The sequence below is a fragment of the Typopeltis vanoorti genome, chromosome 11 (genome assembly GCF_054136105.1).
Source record: "Typopeltis vanoorti isolate ZY-2024b chromosome 11, IOZ_Tvanoo_1.0, whole genome shotgun sequence".
Lineage (NCBI taxonomy): Eukaryota > Metazoa > Arthropoda > Arachnida > Uropygi > Thelyphonidae > Typopeltis > Typopeltis vanoorti.
Genome location: NC_143559.1, coordinates 102,595,601 through 102,616,479, shown reverse-complemented (window position 1 = coordinate 102,616,479; position 20,879 = coordinate 102,595,601). Strand labels below are relative to the sequence as shown.

General features: G+C 32.7%; 1 protein-coding gene across 2 annotated transcripts in view; it reads right to left on the bottom strand.

Annotated features, from left to right (window-relative positions):
* aub (piwi like RNA-mediated gene silencing protein aubergine) overlaps window positions 1–20,879 on the bottom strand; it is a 196,283-nt gene that overhangs the window by 37,827 nt on the left and 137,577 nt on the right. For both annotated transcript variants that reach the window (XM_090400335.1, XM_090400336.1), the window contains exons 14-17: window positions 15,109–15,233; window positions 8,718–8,901; window positions 5,460–5,613; window positions 945–1,073 (exon numbers count right to left, since the gene is read on the bottom strand). In XM_090400335.1, coding sequence (XP_090256461.1) covers window positions 945–1,073; window positions 5,460–5,613; window positions 8,718–8,901; window positions 15,109–15,233 — 592 coding nt within the window. The remainder of the gene's footprint in view (window positions 1–944; window positions 1,074–5,459; window positions 5,614–8,717; window positions 8,902–15,108; window positions 15,234–20,879) is intronic.

Sequence of the window (20,879 nt, the reverse complement as noted above, 5' to 3'; positions counted from 1 at the left end):
TATGCCTGGAAGAACATAAAATGCATTTAGAAAAGCTGCTAATGCAAGAATTACTCTGGTCATTTTAGTATTTCTTTTTTCTTTTTAGTAAAGAGATAGAAAATACTGACAAAGACAAGTATTTGATGAATCACTAAATATTTTATACTCAAAATTATACTAATAAATTGCTAAACAGGAAATTATTGCCAGAAAAAAGCACTGTACAGTGCAGCTTTAATAATTCAATATGTTAATATGAACATAGCAACAATGTAAGTAAGATGATTCAGCAACAGTATGCCTATTTCTCAAGATTATTTCATTCAGGCTACTGGAAATCAGATTATACAGAAATCGAATGTAAATTTTCTAAAAAAGCAATACCACGTTGCTGGTAAATTTTAATGCAACTTCAATCTACTTTTTTTTTTTTTTTTTTTTTAATATAAACCAGAAACCCTGCTCCAGACACCAAATATGAAACTTTTTGAAGACCCCAATTAGGTAGGAAATGGTGTCAAACCTTGTGATGAAATTCATCTACCACCTAAAGGCAATCATGAACATCTATGCCTAGCAGCGGGATTCAAACTCACAGCCTGCCAGTTGGAATCCAGATAAACTAACGACTAGGCCACCATGATAATATATGAAAATATGATAATGGCTTCTAGAGAATCCTCCTCCCTTTTGGAATAAACATGAATTAAAATCGCAGTAACTATGGAATGACACTTCAAAAAGTATAAGCAACATCAATAACCAATCATATTAATAGTCATTAAGGCAATAAAAAATGTTAAAAATACAAATCATAAATAAAAAAAAGTAAATAATGACTTCTTAGCATGGTATAAGGTGAAAAAAAAATCATAAGTACACAATATGACCTCTTAGCAAATAATGTAATACATCTAACATAAAGTAACTTTTTTTTTTTTTGCAATACAAAAATCACCCACCTGTCTGGCTTTGTTACTGTATTATCAATTACAGTTCCAGGAAATGGATTGACAAATCGTCTACCATTAACAGGTTTAAAGAAGCGAGTAGTTATCCTTTTATTCACAATTATAAACAAAAATTTTGGTCTGAAATAAAAATAAGGTAACTAAAAATATGCTAATGAAAAATGTATAGTCAAAAATCAGAAAAAAAAACTGCTTTTTCTGCAAAAAAAGCTTAAAAGGAAAGCACACTACAAGTTAGCTTGTTTTTTAATTGAAGGCAGAATATAAGAAAATAACATGTTCAAGCACAGTAAAATTGCAATAAATTAAAAGAAGGTGAATAAAACAAGGATATCAAACCCTTTACATTCAAAAACTGTCTGTTCACACTAAAGTTTTGACATATTAGCTTTCAAATACATCATTATCAAATTCCTGATATGTACCCTCAAGGGGCATACCTGATATTATCATAGTACTACATGAAAAAGATACACCATTACTAACTTCCAATCAACAATTTTCTTACAAATTAATCTGTTATCTGTCAAAACTCCAACATTAGATCTTATATTTCTGTCTTCTAAGGCATTTTTTACTGTATCAATCCACCTCTTGGTTTTACTCTGTTCCCCCTCCCCCCAATCTGGCAAAGAACATGTGTTTTGTTAATCTTTCCTTTCCCATTCTGTTTAAGTGACCATACCATCTGATATTAGCTCTGCTAACACATTCTTAAATGCTACCAATGTTAAGTCCTTTCCTAATATCCTCATTTTTAATATACTGCCATTGAAACCATCTATTCATTCCATTAATCTTTCTCAGACGTCTTCTAACCCAGCTTTCAAATTCATAAGTTAAAATTGGTTTGAACACTCATGTATACTAGTTTAGTGTTTTGACTAATTTCATTCTCATTCTATAAGTTCATCACTCATGAAAATAGGCAGAAGCATGTTTTCATTGCTTCTACCTATTTATAAGACAAACTATATATAAAATGATCCCATATACAAGAGGTCTAAGGACCTATAAGCACATCAGTGTATCATGTATGGGGTATAGATGAAGACAAACAGAAATTTCACTTTTCTTCTTTCATGATAAGCTGTTCCAGAGGATAGGGATAGATAAAAAAAAAAAAGAAAGAGGAGGTTGAGTGTATTTGCAGTTGCACTGAAAAGGGATGCTGGGCAGCTGGTGCTCTTGTTTCAACAGGCACAACAAGAAGTGGAAGAATAATGGCTGCCAGTTAAGTGGAGCAATGATGAGTAAAGTTTCTGTAGAATAGATATAATGCTGAAACATTGCATTTATGAGAGAGATGTTGAAGTGAATCTGTAAGAGGGATCATCTATGAGCCAAACTGTTCTCTTCCAGATGTATTTAAGAATTTTAGGGAAGTTTCAGGTGCACAACCCTAAATCATTATCTGAATATATTAAACTAACATGCTTGAATTGCCAAAATGTGTAGGTGTCTATTTTGTTATTTTTTTTTTTTTAACTAATTTTACTTGTTGACAGTGATATTATGCAAATTGTAACATAAAACGAATGTAATACAGTACTGTAATAAATAATGAAACTTGAGTGCTCCTGTGCACTTAATAGTAAGATAAGCAGCTGAAAACACATGGAGCAATAAGAATTCATTAAAATGCTGCTTTATTCATTGGATAATTCAGATAAGACAAGGGAGAGTAGGTAATCAATAACAAATCTTCAAATTCAGTAACTGCAAAAAAATTCTGAGGATGGTTCAGCAGAAATATAACTTGTGGAAGGTGTAGGTGCATCTTCAATTGGTTAGATGACAGCAGGAGTGGACTTCTTTAAAAAATTTGTACAATACATTCAACTAATTTACACAGTTTGCTTTTTTCTTTTCTGCATAAATTTCTCTGGAGCAAGCAATACCACACTGTATGCTTTGCTAAATTTCTCCACGATAGGATCCATTTTCTTAAACAAATGAATTGCTTTATTAAAAGAGGCAAATTCATCAGCCAAGCCCCCCCCCCCCCCCCCAACACACACTATGAAGACTTTGGGGGGCTCGGTTTCCTCTTCTGCTAAATAATTAGAAAAGCATCACACTGACATAATTGGTATTACCAAAACAAAGACAGGTAAGATTCTTCTGAAACAACACAGTATTCAACCTAAAAAGAGAATTATCTTCAATAGCAAGCAATATCATAAAATAAAGTTGGCAAGTATCAAACTGAATAATTTGAAAATAAGGAAAATAGTTCCCAATAAGTTTTCAATTAAGGAAGAAGTGCAGGAATTTATTTCAGTAGAAGTCAGTTGACAAAGAAAAAGGAAAAATCTGGTTCATATTTCAAATAGCAACTTAGAAATGATGATATACATGTAGAAAATGCTTTGGGAAAATTTAGAGAATAGAGCAAAGCTAATAATAATGAAAAGTATCTCTCAGATTTGTTCATGACACTGACTAGTCATTATTAATGCCATATCCCAAAATAATTACACACACACACACACCAGGAGTCCTCCAAGGTCATTTGCTCAAAGAGGGCACACTAAATAGAAATTAAGGAATGTTCCTTCAAGAACATATGAAAGTCATTAATTGATGTGTATTATTAAAGACCATTCCCTATGCCAGCAATAACAGAGTTTACGCAACAATGCAGAGATTTCACATAACATGTCTAATGACACTCATGATTAAACTATCATTCCAGTCTTTTCAACTTAGAAAATGTTTAATTTTTTTTGTCAATTTTTACTTATGTTAAGCAACTTACCAATGACATTGTTAGCCATATAGACAGTGAAACAGTAGAGGAAATACAAGTATATAAAAAAAAAAATCTGAGTTAAAACCTGGTATTAATCATTCAAAGAAATATCTTGTCAAAATTGTTTGTTCCTGTTATTTCCCAACTACTCTGTTTTAACTACCCAAACACCCACATGTATGAAATATACACATTTGTGAAGAAATATTCATTAAACATTTCCACTATAGAATATGCTACTGCAGCGAATTCTCCAAATAGTCATCCCCCACCTCTTTCTATGCTGAATCAGAAAGTAAATTATACTTGACAAGAAATTATATTTTTATTTTCATCCCCCACCTCTTTCTATGCTGAATCAGAAAGTAAATTATACTTGACAAGAAATTTTATTTTTATTTTCATCCTTAACAAAATATTTTGCATATGAAGAAATATTGTGCACGTCTGAGTAAAGAATGAGAACAAGACTATAATGTCTTGTAAAGTGCAAGTTATTTTCTATCCAAATGCCAGCTACAACTAGCTCTCATTATCATCAAATTCTTTAAATGTAACTTCAAGGGATGTACAGGATATGATAGTACTACATGAAAAACTTACATCATTACTAACTTCCTATCTACAATTTTCCTCCAAATCAATCTGTTACCTGTCAAGACTGCAACATTATCAGATCTTATATTTCTATCATTTAAGGCACTTTTTACTGTATCAATCCACCTATATCGTGTTCTTCCTCTGGGGAGCTTTCTATCATTTAAGGCACTTTTTACTGTATCAATCCACCTATATCGTGTTCTTCCTCTGGGGAGCTTTTTTTCCTGCCAACCTGGCAGAGAACACTTGTTTTGCTAATATTTCCTCTCACATTCTGTTCAAGTGACCATACACCTGAGATTAGTTCTGCTAATACATTCCTGAATGCTAACAATGTCAAGTTCTTTCCTAATATCCTCCTTTTTAATATGATATTGCCATTGATGCCATCCGCTCACGCCTGTAATCTTTCACAGCTCTCATATCTGTGGTCTCTAGTCTTTGATCAAGTGTTTTATTTCTAACCCAGCTCTCAAATCCATAAGTTAAAATTGGCTTGAATAATGCATTATACATATACTCATTTCTCTCTTATTCATATAAATTTATTCAGTTGACTTCCTCGTGCCTAAGTAGCTGAAATGTTTTACTTGTATATTGTATAAGTTCTCCATTCACAATGCAGTTAATATTTTCAATGCTTCTGTCTATTTTCATTGCCTTTGTCTTGTTATTGCTGATCGCCATACCAAATCTATTACAACAGTTAGTCAGGGAATCTTGTAGACTTGTACTGGATTTATTTTAAAAATATAACATCATCTGCATAAAGTAAAGAGCTAAGATTAATGTCTCCAATTTTGATTGGAGATTCTGACCCCCCCCTCTGACTGAAAGTTACCTATTCACAGCAGCTTTGAAACAGATAATACTTCGCTATTTCAAAGGGAATTTTTCTGTGAGGCAATGCACTGAATCTCTTATTTTAATTAATATTGAATGTTTTTTCCCCCTATTATTGGTTTTGGATATATCAATCCTATTTTGCAAAACAATGTTCTGTATTTACTACCAATACTCAAGAAAAGTTATTAGTAGCAATCCATTCCATTTTCTCAATGGAAAAGCATGATGTAACGAAGTCCAGTTATTGCACTTTCATGCACACATGTGAGTGAGAAAGAAAGAGAGAGAGAGAGAGAGAGACTTACTCATAATCTCCCTGCATATTCTTGAAAGCAGCTATAATTTGCGGAAGCTCATAATCAGTAACATGTGCCACCTGCCCATCACCAACACCATCCCTATAGAATACTACTAATTCTGGAACTGCACCATTTTCTGCATGATATCTTTTGAGTGCCTCTGGAAAAAAAGAAAAATATATATATAAATAGTGTAATAAAATTAACACATTCAAAATAAAAACTGCTCTATAATGATTCCATAACACCCTATAGCAATAGTTACCTTATATGAAACCTACCTATCCACCAACTTACAAAAAACTTTATAAACCTATAGTATATTTGTACTGAGAGTGGACTAAGGATTAAATAATCCATAAACCCTGCTACAAGGACCAGACAGAATGTTTTCAAGCCACTTCAGACTTCTAAATAAGCAGGATGGTATGCATGTGCAATGACATCCAGGCAAAGTTTCACTGGACTTACACCATTCCTCCACTTTCTCACAAGCTATAAATGCATGAGCAGCCTGTTGATCAACATCTGTTTACTGTCCAGCTCCATGTAACATGACCAACTTCTCATCCTCCTCTTTCATTCCTTCTTCCTCTGTATTCTGGAACAGTCTTCTCCAAGGACTACAATCCCCAGTTGTTTAAAAAACATAAGATTCCTTCTCATCCATATATGGCACCAGTGTACTGAAGGGTTCTGCAACCTCTCATATAGAAATGATACAAAGTAATGACTTCTATTTGGTTATTAAATTATTAGGTGGTCACAAAGCATTTTTATAGGCACAAGGATATGATGAGATATGTATGTACACAACAGTAGGAAAGCAAGCAGATTTTGCTGTGACATTTTTAAGAGGATTCCACACAGGAGGTTGTTAAACAAGCTCAAAAATGACAGTTATGCAATCTCCCTTAAATCCTGTTCTAGTTGTAACTGTATTTATGGCTAGACTAGGTGGTTATTAAACTAACAGAGCTGTAATTTATATGGACTAAAAATAAACATCAGAAAACGAAAACAACATAATCACAAGTAAAGTGATGAATAAAAACCTAAAGATAATCTTAAAAGGCTACCACAGAGCAAGTAGATGCATAATAAAATAATAATATATAAAAATGCAATATTATCCATACATAATTACATATGGCAGATAAACTGAAACTTAACTCAAAATATGATTCACAAATTGAAAGTCACCCAGAGGAGTAGAAATGAATATGCTTGGTGTGACAGTTAAAGATAGGATACATACACTCCCATTCAGGACGACATCATCATCAGTTACATTTCAAAATGGAGATGGGTTGGGCACATCAGTACATAAAATAATGCAAGATATACCTCTTGTCCTCTCCCCACCATCCCATATAATGAAAAATTTCATTATTTGATAACCCTATAACACTCTTTTAGAAGTTTATAGACCTCTATCATATCACTCCAATTTCTCCTGTTTACCAGTGTCTGCAAGTCCACACACAATCTGTCCTTGTAATCTACATTCCATAATCCTGATATCTTTGCTGCACCATTTTCACAGCTTCTTTATCTAATGTGAGACCAAATCTATGCACAGTAATCCAGGTACAATAGCACATCAAGCCTTATAAGAGGCAAAATGACTATCTTGACATGTCAATGTTTGTTTCAACATCACAATCATCCTGAGTTGTATTTTTGCAATGTGACATTTGAACTTCAATTTCCTGTCCACCATAACTCCAAAATCCCTAGCACCAGTTTCTTGTAGCACAATCCCACTAATATAATATGCTGTCGGAAATTTCATCACTTCAAAATACATAACTTTACACTTATTAACAGTGAAATTGACAGCCATTATCATTTGTCCACTGTTTCAGTCATCCAAATCATTTAAGTGCTGTATATCAGTATATTTAACAGCATCCTTGATTGCCCTGCCTATCTTTTGCAATATCAGCAAACAATTGAACATCTCCTGTCAGGTCCTTCCCAATAGCATTAATGCATAGAATGAAAAACAAGGGTCCAATTACTGATCCCTTGGGTGCACCTTAAATCTGGTAGATTCACATCCACAACATACCATTTTCTAATACCCATGTGGTATTAGAAAGTGGTATTTCATGTGGTATCTGATCAAATGCCTCAGTAAAGACTAATAGTAGCACATACTGTCTTTAGCTCAGCTAAAAAAAAGAATAAATTAGCAAAACAGTCAACCTTGAAATTAGATGGATTGGGCTGGACAAATCTGTCATGTAGTCCTGAAATGGAATCCACAAGGAAAGAGAAAGTCTGGCCATCCTAAAAATACACGAAGGATATAGACTTTAATGGAATGTGAGAAGAGTTCTGCTGAACTAAGACCAATAGTTCAGCAAAAGTTAGCAAATAGTTCAAAGGATAAGAAACCAATGGAAAGCATTTATGGCCGCTGTGTTCCTGATGGACTCTGAGAAAGTCTTTGTCAGTTGCTGTAAGTGTTTTATGCAGTTCTGCTTCTTTTTACTTGGTTTTCTATTGATTTTATTATGAATGAATTTTAATATCTGTTTCTTTTGAGGTGAAATGCAAATTTTACAATTCTCAAAGGTTTTCATTTGCTTCTTTGTATTCTTTATCTTGTATGGATCATAAAATATAGGCATTTATTACAATAAAAAAAATATTTTAGCAGTATTCATGTTAATGTATTTCTTTCTGTACCAAAAAATTGTAGAAGCTGTATATCAATATCTTTTTCTTCTGATTCCACAGAAAAGATGTATATAACAAGCAATTTTACCATTTGTAAATAGTCATATGATCCGAAGCTTGACAAAGTTCAATGTCATTTGGAATAAGACATGCCATTTACCATTCCAAATACCAAAACACATTTCGTGTATGTGGCATAACAAGTTTTGTTTTAGAAAATGCAAAAGGGAAAGCTTATTTTAAAAAATATAAATAAATGGGATAACATGCAAGTTTATTAGGGTTTTTAATATGTCCTACTTTCCTATCCATTACTCAGAGATCCATTCCTACATCCATAACTGAGATATCACAGTAATGGATAGGAATAACCAGACATATGACCAAATGAAAAGCTGACAAAGCATAAAATAGTACATCTATATGTATTGACCCAGACACCTTCATTAGGTAATTTGCTGATAAATAATGCAAAAATACATTAATTTTGAGATGCTGCAAGTTGGAAAAATATAAACTGATAAATACATGTGCTTATTTTTTTAACATACTGCAACAGCATACAAAATTACTTACGTGACATGTGGACTTGCAAATGATCAGACAACTCTTGTGCTACCACAGTTTTATGAAATGAAACCTGAGAATACCATTTTGTTAATTCATTATTTAGACTTGATACAAAACCACCAGCAGAATGTCCTTTCTGGCTAGAATCATGATAAGCATCAAATCCCACAATCATGAAATGGTACTTTAACTGCAAAAAATAAAAATAATAAATAAACAAATATACAAAATAAAAATTTATCATGCATGTGCATATGGAAAAATGATTATTTTTCCATTTAATTTAATAATACTGAAACAAAAAGAGAGCACTATGTCAAAGTCAATAAAAAAATGTGTCTTAATATTAAGGGCTGATAATGCATAATATATAAAAATACCTATCAGTCAAATGTCAACCCCAGCTTCAAACTGACAGAACCTTTTTACACACTGGCTGGTTTTAATATATCATAGAGGAAATGCTAATCAGGTAGCAGCAGTCCACTTCTCTTCTAGGTTTACTGTCCTATCCAAATTGCAGGCAGATTTAACACAGGAGTGAGTTGGCTGGCTACATATAAGCAATTTCATTCTCGTGGAATGTAGACTAAAATGAAAATTTTGATCCAAAACTAATACAGCAATCCCTTGATTAATGTGTCTCTGATTAGTGCATTTTCAATTAGTGCGTCATTGTTTTTTCTATACCCAAAGGCAATTTAATACATCTCTAAAATTCAATCAGCGCACCTATATGCATCTTAAAAATAAATGTTACAGATTTTTAAAATTTTCTATCTATACATTTTTTATGGCTAACTATTTAAAAAAATCACTAACCAGGATAAGATAATTTAGTTAATGATTTAAGACATTTTACAGAGTTATTTTTTAATGGCATACTACACTATTTCCATGAACACTACATTACAAATTTACCACCAGAATTTATCATCTGCTAATTACATAGCATTTTGATGATCATATCTCATGCCTCCTTTGCAATTGTTTTTGTTACTTTTTATTTTAAAGAATTTTCCCAACCATTCATCATGAGTAAAAGAATTAGTGAGCAAAAAAGTGGAAGTGTGAAAATGATCTGAAAAGTAATCTCATTGGAAGAAAACTTGAAATAATAAAGAAACATGAACATGGTGAGTCTCAGAAAAAAAAAAGACAGGACAAGAACACAAAAATGGGTGAATCAACTATAAGAGCAATTTAAGCAAAGCTGCTTCAAGTCTATCATGCATGCAGACCACTCGAAATCCAAGTATTATAATGACTGAATTAGAGAGAATTCTTTCTACTGGATTGAAAATTGTAACCAAAAATGAATCCTACTAAGCATTGACCTTATTAAATCAAAAGCATTAAGTTGCACCAAAAGCAACCTTCAAAGAAAGGGCTTTCAATGATGGAAAAGAAGAATTCCACACTAGTGCTGGATGGTTTGAGCATTTCAAAAAGAGAAATAACCTACATAATGTTCAAATCACAGGTGAAGCTGTAAGTGCAGATAAGGCTGCAAATTATCCAGAGATTTTGAAGAAAATTGTGAAGAAGGGAGGGCTATTGTGACCAACAAATATTTAATATCTATGAAACCGGTCTTTAATGGAAACGAATGACTTCCAAGACCTCTGTCCAAATCAGAGAATCCCAGCCTGGTTATAAAGTCGCAAAGTTGAATGAAATTACTGCTAGCCATATGCGAGCCGTTTGGAAGCACATTCTTCCACATTATGCAAATGATTTTAGAGGCTTTTCAAATGAAATGGATAATGATCATCATCATCAAATTCCTGCCATGTACCCTCAAGGGGTGTACAGGATATGATAATACTGCATGAAAAATTTACATCACTAACTTCTTATCTACAATTTTCCTCCAAATCAGTCTGTTACTTGTCAAGACTCCAACATTATTAGATATCTAGGATATCCTTATCTTCAGCTTTTCATGTCACCTTTGATTCCATTTATAGAATCTTTCCTCCATTTCTAAACTTCCAAAACATTTTGCCATCTTCCTGATATTTATTTTCTATATCCTTACCAAAGTCTTCCCATAATTTTTGTTTAGCTACTTTTACAAACAGCTAAGCTCTCTTACATTTTTCTCTGTATTCTGTTAGGGCATGTGCCGACTTATTTGCTAGGAAATTTTGGTATGCTTTCTGTTTTAGGACTGCTTCTTTAACAAACACTGCTCAAAATTTAATTGTTTTTAAAACTTTTGTACTACCATCTGGTGAATTTTCATGCCTTTAAAATGTTCCATCCTTAGTCTGGTGATGATTGTGGTTATTTCTCGATTTTCATTCTTCTTCTTGATAGTTTGTTTTACCAATCTTATTTTGGCAACAGAGTTAGCATCAGTTGATAGTGGGTGTAATTTTTGAGATAAGTATCTTGCTTCTTTGGCTAGTCTGTCTACTCTTTCATTGCCTTCATTATTTACATGGGCTGGTATCCATTGCAGTGTACAGTTCTTATTGTTGTACAGTTTTGTTTTTCCATTTTTTAAAGCCTCAAGTGCAGATTTTGAATTACTGTAATGATTATTCCTTCTGTAATGTTCATTAATGGATTTGAGAGATATAACTTGAGTGTTATTTGTATGGACTGTTAATTCACAACTGAAGTTTGAAGCTATTTTGCAAGCTGTGGTTTTGATTTGCATTTCCTCACATCCAGGTAGAGTTAGAAAAACACCTGAACCTCCTCGGTTGAGTGCTTCATCAGATGATCCATCAGTGTAGGCAATGACATGGTTTAGATTATTTAAGTGACATATAGAGTCAAGTCCTTTTGTTTTCTTCTGTGAATCCATTTTTGAACAAGGTTTTAAGAGCTTTAAGTTTATCATTGTGTTTTTTGGTAGAATAGTGAAAAAGATGCTTCTTTGCTTATTTCAATGGAAAGGTGTTCTAAGTCAATCTTTTCTAATTTCATGATCATATTGTAAACTATATGATCTCTTCAGTCTAGATTTTCTTGTCAGGGCATCGAATGTCCTGCGTGAGATGTGATCTTGATGTTGGCTCCTGATTCTGTTGGTGAATTTAACTGTGGAGAGTTTTCTTCTGTCTTCTAGTATATGAAGCCCACACTCTTGTTGAGCTTTTAAATTATTTGTGGATGATATTGCATCTATAATAATTTTTCTGCTCTTGATTGTACTTGTGTCAAGATTTTCTTTTGAGTTAGTAGAAGCTGGAGCCCAGATCGAGTTGTATGAGTGCCGTATATGTAGTTTTGAGTGTCTTAAGTTTTGCACCCCACTTAGTTCCACAAAGCCTTTTAATGATATTAAGCTTTTTAAGAACTTTATTAGATATATTTGTAATATGAGTTGTAAATCTCAGTTCAGTATCTAGAGTTAGGCCTAAGTATTTTCGAGACTGTTTTTTTTTTTTTCAATTTTGGTATTATACTGTATATTTTGTAATTGTGTAACTTTATCAGTTGAGAAGATGCTCAGTTTTGTTTTTTCTGGATTTATCTGTAATTTAAGTTCCTTTGCCCATCTTTTCTAAGCCTTTTATTGATTTATTTAGGACCTTTTCAGATTGTTGAGGATTACATGCTATGCAGATTGCTATATCATCTGCACATGCTATTTTTGTATCATTTATTATGTGAGGATGGATATTGTTCATATAGATGAGAAATAGGAGCAAGCTAAAAACAGAACCTTGTGGGACTCCAGCAAGTTCAATGCATGTTGGAATAAATTCTATTAACTTTTACTTTCGTTTTTCTTCCTTTCATAAAATCTGAAATCCAAATTAATGCATTCCTCCTTATTCCAATATCATATGCAATTTTTATTAACTTTTGTCTCCAAATGCGATTGAAAGCAGCTGTGAGATCCAAGAATATTACTGTGGTCTTCTTTGGTGGTTTTTCTTGAAAGCCATCTATGACTGATTGACAAAGATAAAATAATTGATCTTCTATACTGTGTTGAGACATGCATGCAGCTTGGTAAAAGTTGATCTTGTTATTTTCTAAAAGGCAATTCACAAGTCTGGTATATATATATATATATATATATTTTTTTTTTTTTTTTTGGTCTGTAGCTTTTACAGTCACTAGGGATTTTGTTAGGTTTTAGTAAGGATATAATGACTGATGTTTTCCAGATTTTTAGTAGTTTATCTGTATTCCAGGAAGTGTTACACATCTTCAGAAGGCAGTTTGGCTATTTTTCCCATTTGGCCATTTGTCAGAGTCAATTTGACTAATTGCTATTAAAATAAAAAGCCAAAAGGCTAGTTTTCTGGCAATTTAATAGATATTAAATGGGTAAGAATCCTATATTGTTATATAGCCAGTAAGTGAAACTCAAGATCGATAACTACGATCTATGAGTTTCAATGCCGAAAAACTATCGGCGAAGGCAATTCGAAGCAAAGGAGTATAGTGAAGGTATGTAAGTTCTTTTCACTAAGCTTTGATATTTTCCAGGTCTACCTACTGACTGATGAGACCTCAAAAAAAGTTGAAACCGGTCTGGGTAGTGACCTCCCCTCATAATGTAATGACAGTATTACATCTCCTAGGAGCTGTGTTTTACATTATGAGAGAATATCAAGAATAGTGAGGGAGCTTGCTCCACGTTTGCTTCGAATTGCCTTCGCCAATAGTTTTTCGGCATTGAAACTCATAGATCGTAGTTATCGATCTTGAGTTTCACTTACTGGCTATATAACAATATAGGATTCTTATCCATTTAATTGACTAACTGCTGTTTGTAATTGTCATTGTGAGGTGCTGAGTAAAGATGTCTTCAAAAGGATAGGTTCTGGATTGTATTAGCAGATGTTTTACAATTTTCCTGCACTTTGTCTTTGTTGTATTGCAGTTTGCTTAAAGTAATGTTTGGCTAGTATATTTGCCATCTGTTTGTTGCTGCTGTATTAATTCCCGAGGAGACGGTGTTCAAAAAGTTAACCATATCCATAAGTGTTGTGTTATTTAATAATCTGATGATATTCCGACTGTTGTAGGTCTTTTCTTGGATCTAGTCTATTGCAGAATTCTTCCCACTTTTTTTGTTTGCAGTTAGAAATTTCATCTTCTATGTTTTTTCTGTTGTCTTATGTATCATTTTGTTTTAACTGTTCGCTGATAATCTCTCTTTCGGTGATCATAGCATTAATATTATGATCTTTCCAAAATGGAACACAATTGTTTTTCCTGGATCCTCTGGGAATTGAAATTTGCAGCTCTCTGTATGTTGTTAGTTAATTCTAGTAGTTGCTGATCAAGTTCTTTACTAGTGGGGTGTGCCAGTACAATGTTTCTAATAGTTGTGTGTAGGCCAATTTGCTTTTCTGAAGTTCCAAGATCTCTTCGTCTGTGGTTTTTGGTATATTATTATAAAGGATTATTAGCTTTTCCCTTTTCTCAAAATTTCCCAAAATGTTGATACTCTGCTGTTCAGATCTCCAACAAATAGCACTTTTTCCCCTTTCTTTATGTCAGCTGCCTGTTCTAATAACTCAAAAAATTCCTCTACCTCTTCCTTCGAAGATCCTTCTGTGGGACCATAGGCATAAATAAATTTCATTGTTCATGTCTCAATATTTAAATTTTCCCACATAACTCTACTTGGAACTGCATTCCAATCAAGAAGTTTATCTTCATGTTTGGTTTTGAATGCTACTGCTACTCCTTCCTTTCCTTGATCATTATTGCCTGAAAGTAACATGCTATACTTATTATTTAGTAAGATCTCACCTGTTTTAGTCTTCTTTGTCTCAGTAATGCCAATTATGTCCACCTGGTACTTTTCCCAATTCTTCTGCAAGACCAAAATTGAGATGACTCAAAATTTTATTTATGTGGTTCCCACCCATGAAAGATTTTGTAAACCAAAAGTATATTTGTACCATGGATGAGTTACAAATTTTTTTTTATGTTTACATTTTATTTTTTTAGAGTCTGGAAACTCCCTCTAGAGACCAAGCATGGAACTTTTTCAAGCTCTAACAATAAGTGGAGCAATGGTCTCACACTGGATGATAAAATTCATCTCTCATCTAAGAACATCAAAAATATTCACTGCCATCAGCAGCAGGATTAGAACCTGCTGCTAACCACTCTGCAAAAACAAATTATCCATATATCAAATTAAATCTGGCTGACAGGTTTAATTTGATATTAAACCTGTCAGCCAGGTGGGGGGTATATTAATGTGTGTGTGAAACAAAAAAAAAGAGACAAAATGGGATACTTTAATTTTGATGCTATTCTTGCTCCAAACCTTCATATATATATATATATATATATATATATACAGAAATGTAAATTTGCTTGTATTTATGTAGAATGAAAATTTAATCAAGTGATACTGTTATTACTATCAATTATTTTAAGCCTTTCACACAAAATTCATACTTACAGGAACTCTCACAAGCCAAGGCTTTCCTCCTAACTTGCAATTCATCTGAATTGCAATTTTTGTGGCAACAGACATTAAAGTTTGAGGCTTGCTTAATGTTTTAATGAGAACAACTTGTGATGGCACTACAAAAAAAAAGGAAATATTGTTTTTGTTTCCAGTGCAAGAAAGCATGCATAGAATGTGCAACAACACTTAAATAAAAAGCAACTTTTTTTTTTTGTGGAAATTACATTATAAAACAATGTAAAATTAACTAATGTTACTTTCTAAAACAACTGTATTTTATAAAGTAGTAATTTCATCAATAAACAGTATACTAAAAAAAAGGTTAACCAAATAAACTACCTCCTAGATCAGTGTATCACTTTCAGAGCCTACTCATATACTAGAGGAGTTTTATTTTTAATAATAATTTTAGTAATTTGCATTAAGGGATTAGCTAATGAAATGAATTGTTAAAAAAATAATGTTTAAAGAACATTATTTTTTAGCAGTGATCAAATTCTTATATAATGAATTCTAAGATAACATTTCGGTATGAATTTGAAAATAAATATAACAGTGTAAATATTTAATTCAACAGTACTTTGCTGCTGCTTATCTGCCTGGATTTTTTGGAAATCCAGTGTTTAAAGAAGAAAAAGTTTTTAAAGGCAGCTTAATTACTCCTCCCTTCATCTGCTTATAATAATAAAAAGCCTTCCCCAATATTTGGTTGAAGCTTCAAATAAAAACTAAAAGGCAACTCACCAGGCTGGTGGATGTGGATTCTTTAAAGCAATAGTTGGAGATGGCAGAGAGAGAAAAACATATGAGCATGAGAAAAGAACAGAATTGTTTGCTACAGATGATCAAATATATAGCAGAAAATTAGAAAAAAGGAGTGAAGACTAAGGTAGGAAGTGGATGACATCTTCACAAGTCTACAGCTTATGGTTTGCTTTGATATTACTGGTATTTTCTCCTTCACCATACTCTCCCATCTACCTTGTGTGTTTCTCTTTGTTCTTCAAATTATTTTCATTCTACTGGATCCTTTAATTTCATTACCATGGAATATTTATTCTTTTCTCTAATCTGCTTTTAATCCATACATTACTATTTCCTGTCATTTCATTTTCCCATTTCAACTTACCTGATCATCATCATCAATTTTCGGATTTTCCTCCAAAATCTGTCTTTCACCTATCATCACTAATATTCTCTAATCATATGGTTTAGTCTTCTAAGGGACTTCTGCATCAATGCACCTATATCTGTCTTTCTCTGACAAACCAGGCTTCCAACTAGTGCTTAGCTAACCTTCTCTCTCATTTTGCTTAAGCGACCATACAATCTATTATTATTGGCATTCAGGAATGTATGTATATCTTGAGATATACATACATTCCTGAATGCCAATAATATCAGCTTCCATTCCTAATAACTTCATTTTAACATGATTCTACATCTGATGCCATCTGTTCACTATCCTAATTTTTCTCAGTACTCTCATATCTGATCAACTATTTTCCTTTCCACATAGTTCTAAGATCAATAAATTAAAATTAGTTTAAACTGTCTTATATACAACTCTTACCGTTCTGACTCATTTCTCTGTTATTACATATAAAAATAATTTAGTTGGCTCCTTACCAAACCAATTTTGCTTATTAGTAAATTTGAAAGGAAAAAAAAAAAAAAAAAAGCATGATAAGGTGCCAAGAGGAAAGCTGTTCAAAATGCTCCAGCAGGTATATGGTGTAAATGAGACACTATATCATACAATACCTGCAACTGAGATACCAACTAAATCAACAGTTAGAATTGAAGGAAGATGGTTTGATGTTAAATCAGGTGTGAGACAAGGATGTACATTATTCCTACTCTTATTCATCCTCTATATTTATCACATTATGAAGGAAAGTGGTATTAAACCTTATATCGAAATTAGAGATGTCAATCTCAGTTCTTTACAGATGTCATACTTCTAAGTAAATGCATTACAAGTATGCAAGATTCCCTAACTAAATTGAATAACTGATAAAATAAATTTCATAAGAAAATCAACATCAAAAAAAGACAAGCACTGAAAACATCAACTGTATCTTGAATGAGAACCTGTAGAATAACTAAAACATTTCAGCTACTGAGATACAATTTTTAGTGAAGATGGCAAATTAAATTTAGAAATAGCAGAATTGGCAAAGCTGGTATGGTAGGAAGTCAAGTGAACAAAATTTATATGGAATAAGAGAGAAATCAGTCAAAACACTAAACAGTGTGCAAACCATTTTAACTTATGGATCTGAGAGCTGGGTTAGAAATAAAACTCTTGATTAAAGACCAATGACTACAGATATGAGCATTGCTCCAGAAATACAACTTGAATCTACTGACCATTAAAAATTTTACTCTCCTAAGATATCAGTCTACTTTATATAAATATTGTTAATAAGTGATGTTTTAAAAAACTAAATAATATGGCTGATGACAAAGAAATACATTCATTTTCACTATACATCACATCATCATACAGAAATATGCTTTCCTTTAATGTAGGATTAAAACATACACCAGACACAGCTCATCACAATTCAGTTTGGATCTTCTGCTTATTATTCATAATGAAAGGTCACTATCATCATCAAATTCCTGATATGTACTCTCAGGAGGTGTACAGGATAATTATGATAGTACTACATGAAAAAGTTATACCATTACTTACTTCTGATCAACAATTTTCCTCCAAATTAATCTGTTTTCTGTCAAGACTCCAATATTATCATGAATTCATCTGCAATCAGTTGGAATTCGACCCTCTGACTATATTCATTTTCTACATTCATACCAAACTCTTCCCATGACTTTTGTTTAGCTAGTTTTACACAGTGCTTTGATTGATTACATTTTTTTGCTGTATTCTCTAAGAGTACAAGCTGACTTACTTGCAAGGAACTTTTGATATGCTTTCTTCTTTTCCTTCACTGCCTCTAACTTCCTAAGTCCACCATGGAATTCTGATTTTTTTTCTCTCTCCTTACAGACAACTTCACTACATGCATCTCTGGCTAAATTAATCAATATTTTCTTCAATATGTACCGCTGAATCACTAAGGTTTGGTTCTTGTTTTCAAACTCTCATTTTTTCATCGATGATGCTTGTGTATTTCAGCCTACAGTTCACCTCTGAAAGCTGCTCAACCTTGATTCATTTTAAAAAAATTTCTTACAAACTCTTATCAATATGAAATTCAATTTTATCCTGTTCAAAACTAAATAGTGATCACTTCCTATTTCAAATCCTCTGTATACTGTTGTGTTCTAAACAAATGAGAAAACATCACTTTTTTCCCATCTCTCCATGTGAATTTGTGCACATTTTTATGTTGTATTTTATTAGTAATCCATGTTCTGAACAGAAATCCAGCAGGCATTTATCATTATTATTAGCTTTGCTCTTTTCTTCAAATTTTCTGAAAATATTTTTGTGCCATTCAAATATTTAGGATGCACAATGTCATATGAAAATGAAGCTGATATAGAACCAAAGATATCAAACTTTTTAAAAGTAACAGGCATTTTAAATAAAATTTTTAAACCCAATTATGTACAAAAACACACAAATAAGAATCTACAATATGGTAGCTAAACTTACCGCATTTTATGGCAGAGATATGGATAATAAAAAAGCAGATGAAAGAAGGATTGAATCATACGAAATGAAATTTCTGTGCAGAACTGAAGGAGTCACAATAATGGACAAAATGAAAAGCAGCAAAACCAGAAATAAACTTGGAATTACAAACTCCCTAAATGAAACAGTTATTTGCTACAGAGAAAAATGGAAAGAACACATATTGAGAATGAATAGAAGCAGAATACTTAAACAAACTGTAAATTACCACCCAAAAGTTACCAGATGAAGAGGAGGACCCTTTTTAAGGGTCCTCCTCTTTGGAAATGAATGGAACTGAATCTTGCCTATGGCCACTTGGCCTATAAGCCTGGAAAGGAAGAAGATTTTTGTATGTTTGACAATCATTTCCTACTCTGCTATTTAGCTCCCCAACAAGAACTAACTTTTGATTCTCCATTGTGTCATTCGCCCTCTCCAAAGCCTCAAAAAACTCCCCCATTTCTACCTTAGTAGAACCTTCTGTGGGATCATAAGCACAAATATAAAACCAATATAAACAAAGTCCTTTGGTTAGAAAGACCTGGATTCAGTTCCCATCCAAGAAGTGAGGAACCTTTATCTGGTTTCACTTACTTTTGACTAAAGGGGAGTTAGCCGGTCTCATATGGAAGGTTTTTTTTCCCGCTAGAAACTGGTTTTTCATCCCCCAGAAAAGGCAAACAGGCCTCATGCTCATGGGCACACACATCTAGAGACATAAAAACTGTCTCCCCCCCACCCTCCCCATGTCAGATTCTGCAACAAAATGGTTGGTTTTCTCACAGTTGCATAATCATAGCAGACCCTGCACCAAGCAGGATGGGGCAAATGCGACTTAAAAAAAAAAAAAATCAAGGGTCTAATTTACTAATGTACAACTCTCTCTTTATCGAACAATATATAGCACCAACTAGAATTATTTCCTTGTGTTGTTTATTATAATTTTAAACTGGTCCCTATGTGTTAACTGCTACTGTTTGCATACTTTGACAAGCTGTTTATTTTTTTCTGTGTGTGTGTTCTGAAAATGCTGGGTATAACACCAGCAAAATATCAACAAATTAGTAAATAAATATTTATTCTTATTTTTCTTGTGTGATAAATTAAAACTGTTAAATGAACTGTAAACACATAAGCCTTTCTACCCATTTCAGTCTTATGTATTACCTTTAAAATTTTTTAAAGTAGAGAATACAGATAGGAAATGTAGACTCAACAAATATCCCAAAAATGACTGGATTTTCAATGTATGCTAAATCCTTGAATAATACAATACAGTCTGAATTAAAACATACCACCACATTTTCTGAGCAGCATATGATAGCAGATCTATATTTCAATGGAGAAATTACTGATCCCACAGACACTTACTGTCTGTGGGATCAAAGCTGCTATATGACTGTAAAAATAATCATAATTTATAATTACGAATCTTTTTACAATAGTTTCTCTATTCTGTATATATATCATTAGTTTTGGTTTCATAACAGATACATCAGCACTTGCAATGTGCCCATTAGTGATATTATTATTGTCAAGATAAAATGTAAATCATTTGAAAATTGATGTACTTACTTACTAGAATCTGATAATTTGTAATAATTTGAGTTTTTTGTTATTGGAATTTAAAATTATCAACTGCTGTGTTTTGAAAAGACATTCTGTTTATGCTAACAGAAACAACGTGTCAGCCATTATACTTAACTTCTTACTTGCCATTTATGTGGAGTGCGCATGCTCACCGAGAAAAATGATGGGTGATTGATTGACAGCTGAGAGAGAGAGAGAGAGAGTTCGGTCTAATGGGAATTTAAGAACACAGACCGGAGAAATTTTGTTGTTAGAAAGTTTTTAACCAAGAATTTCAGGAGAATATTAATACAAGATTCCAAAAAGGAATCGTAGAATGAGTCTTTAAACTGGAGAAGTTGAGACGTCAATAAGTATTTGGTAAATAAAAGAAGATATTGCAATAGATTCTAAAGGAATGTTTGAGGAAATACTAATTGAAAAGTTTCATCTGTCTTAAGGCTGCTGGATCTTATTATTTGTTATTTCTACTGGAAAAGAATTAGCACAACTTAGATATGTTGTTTATAAAGTAGTAGAA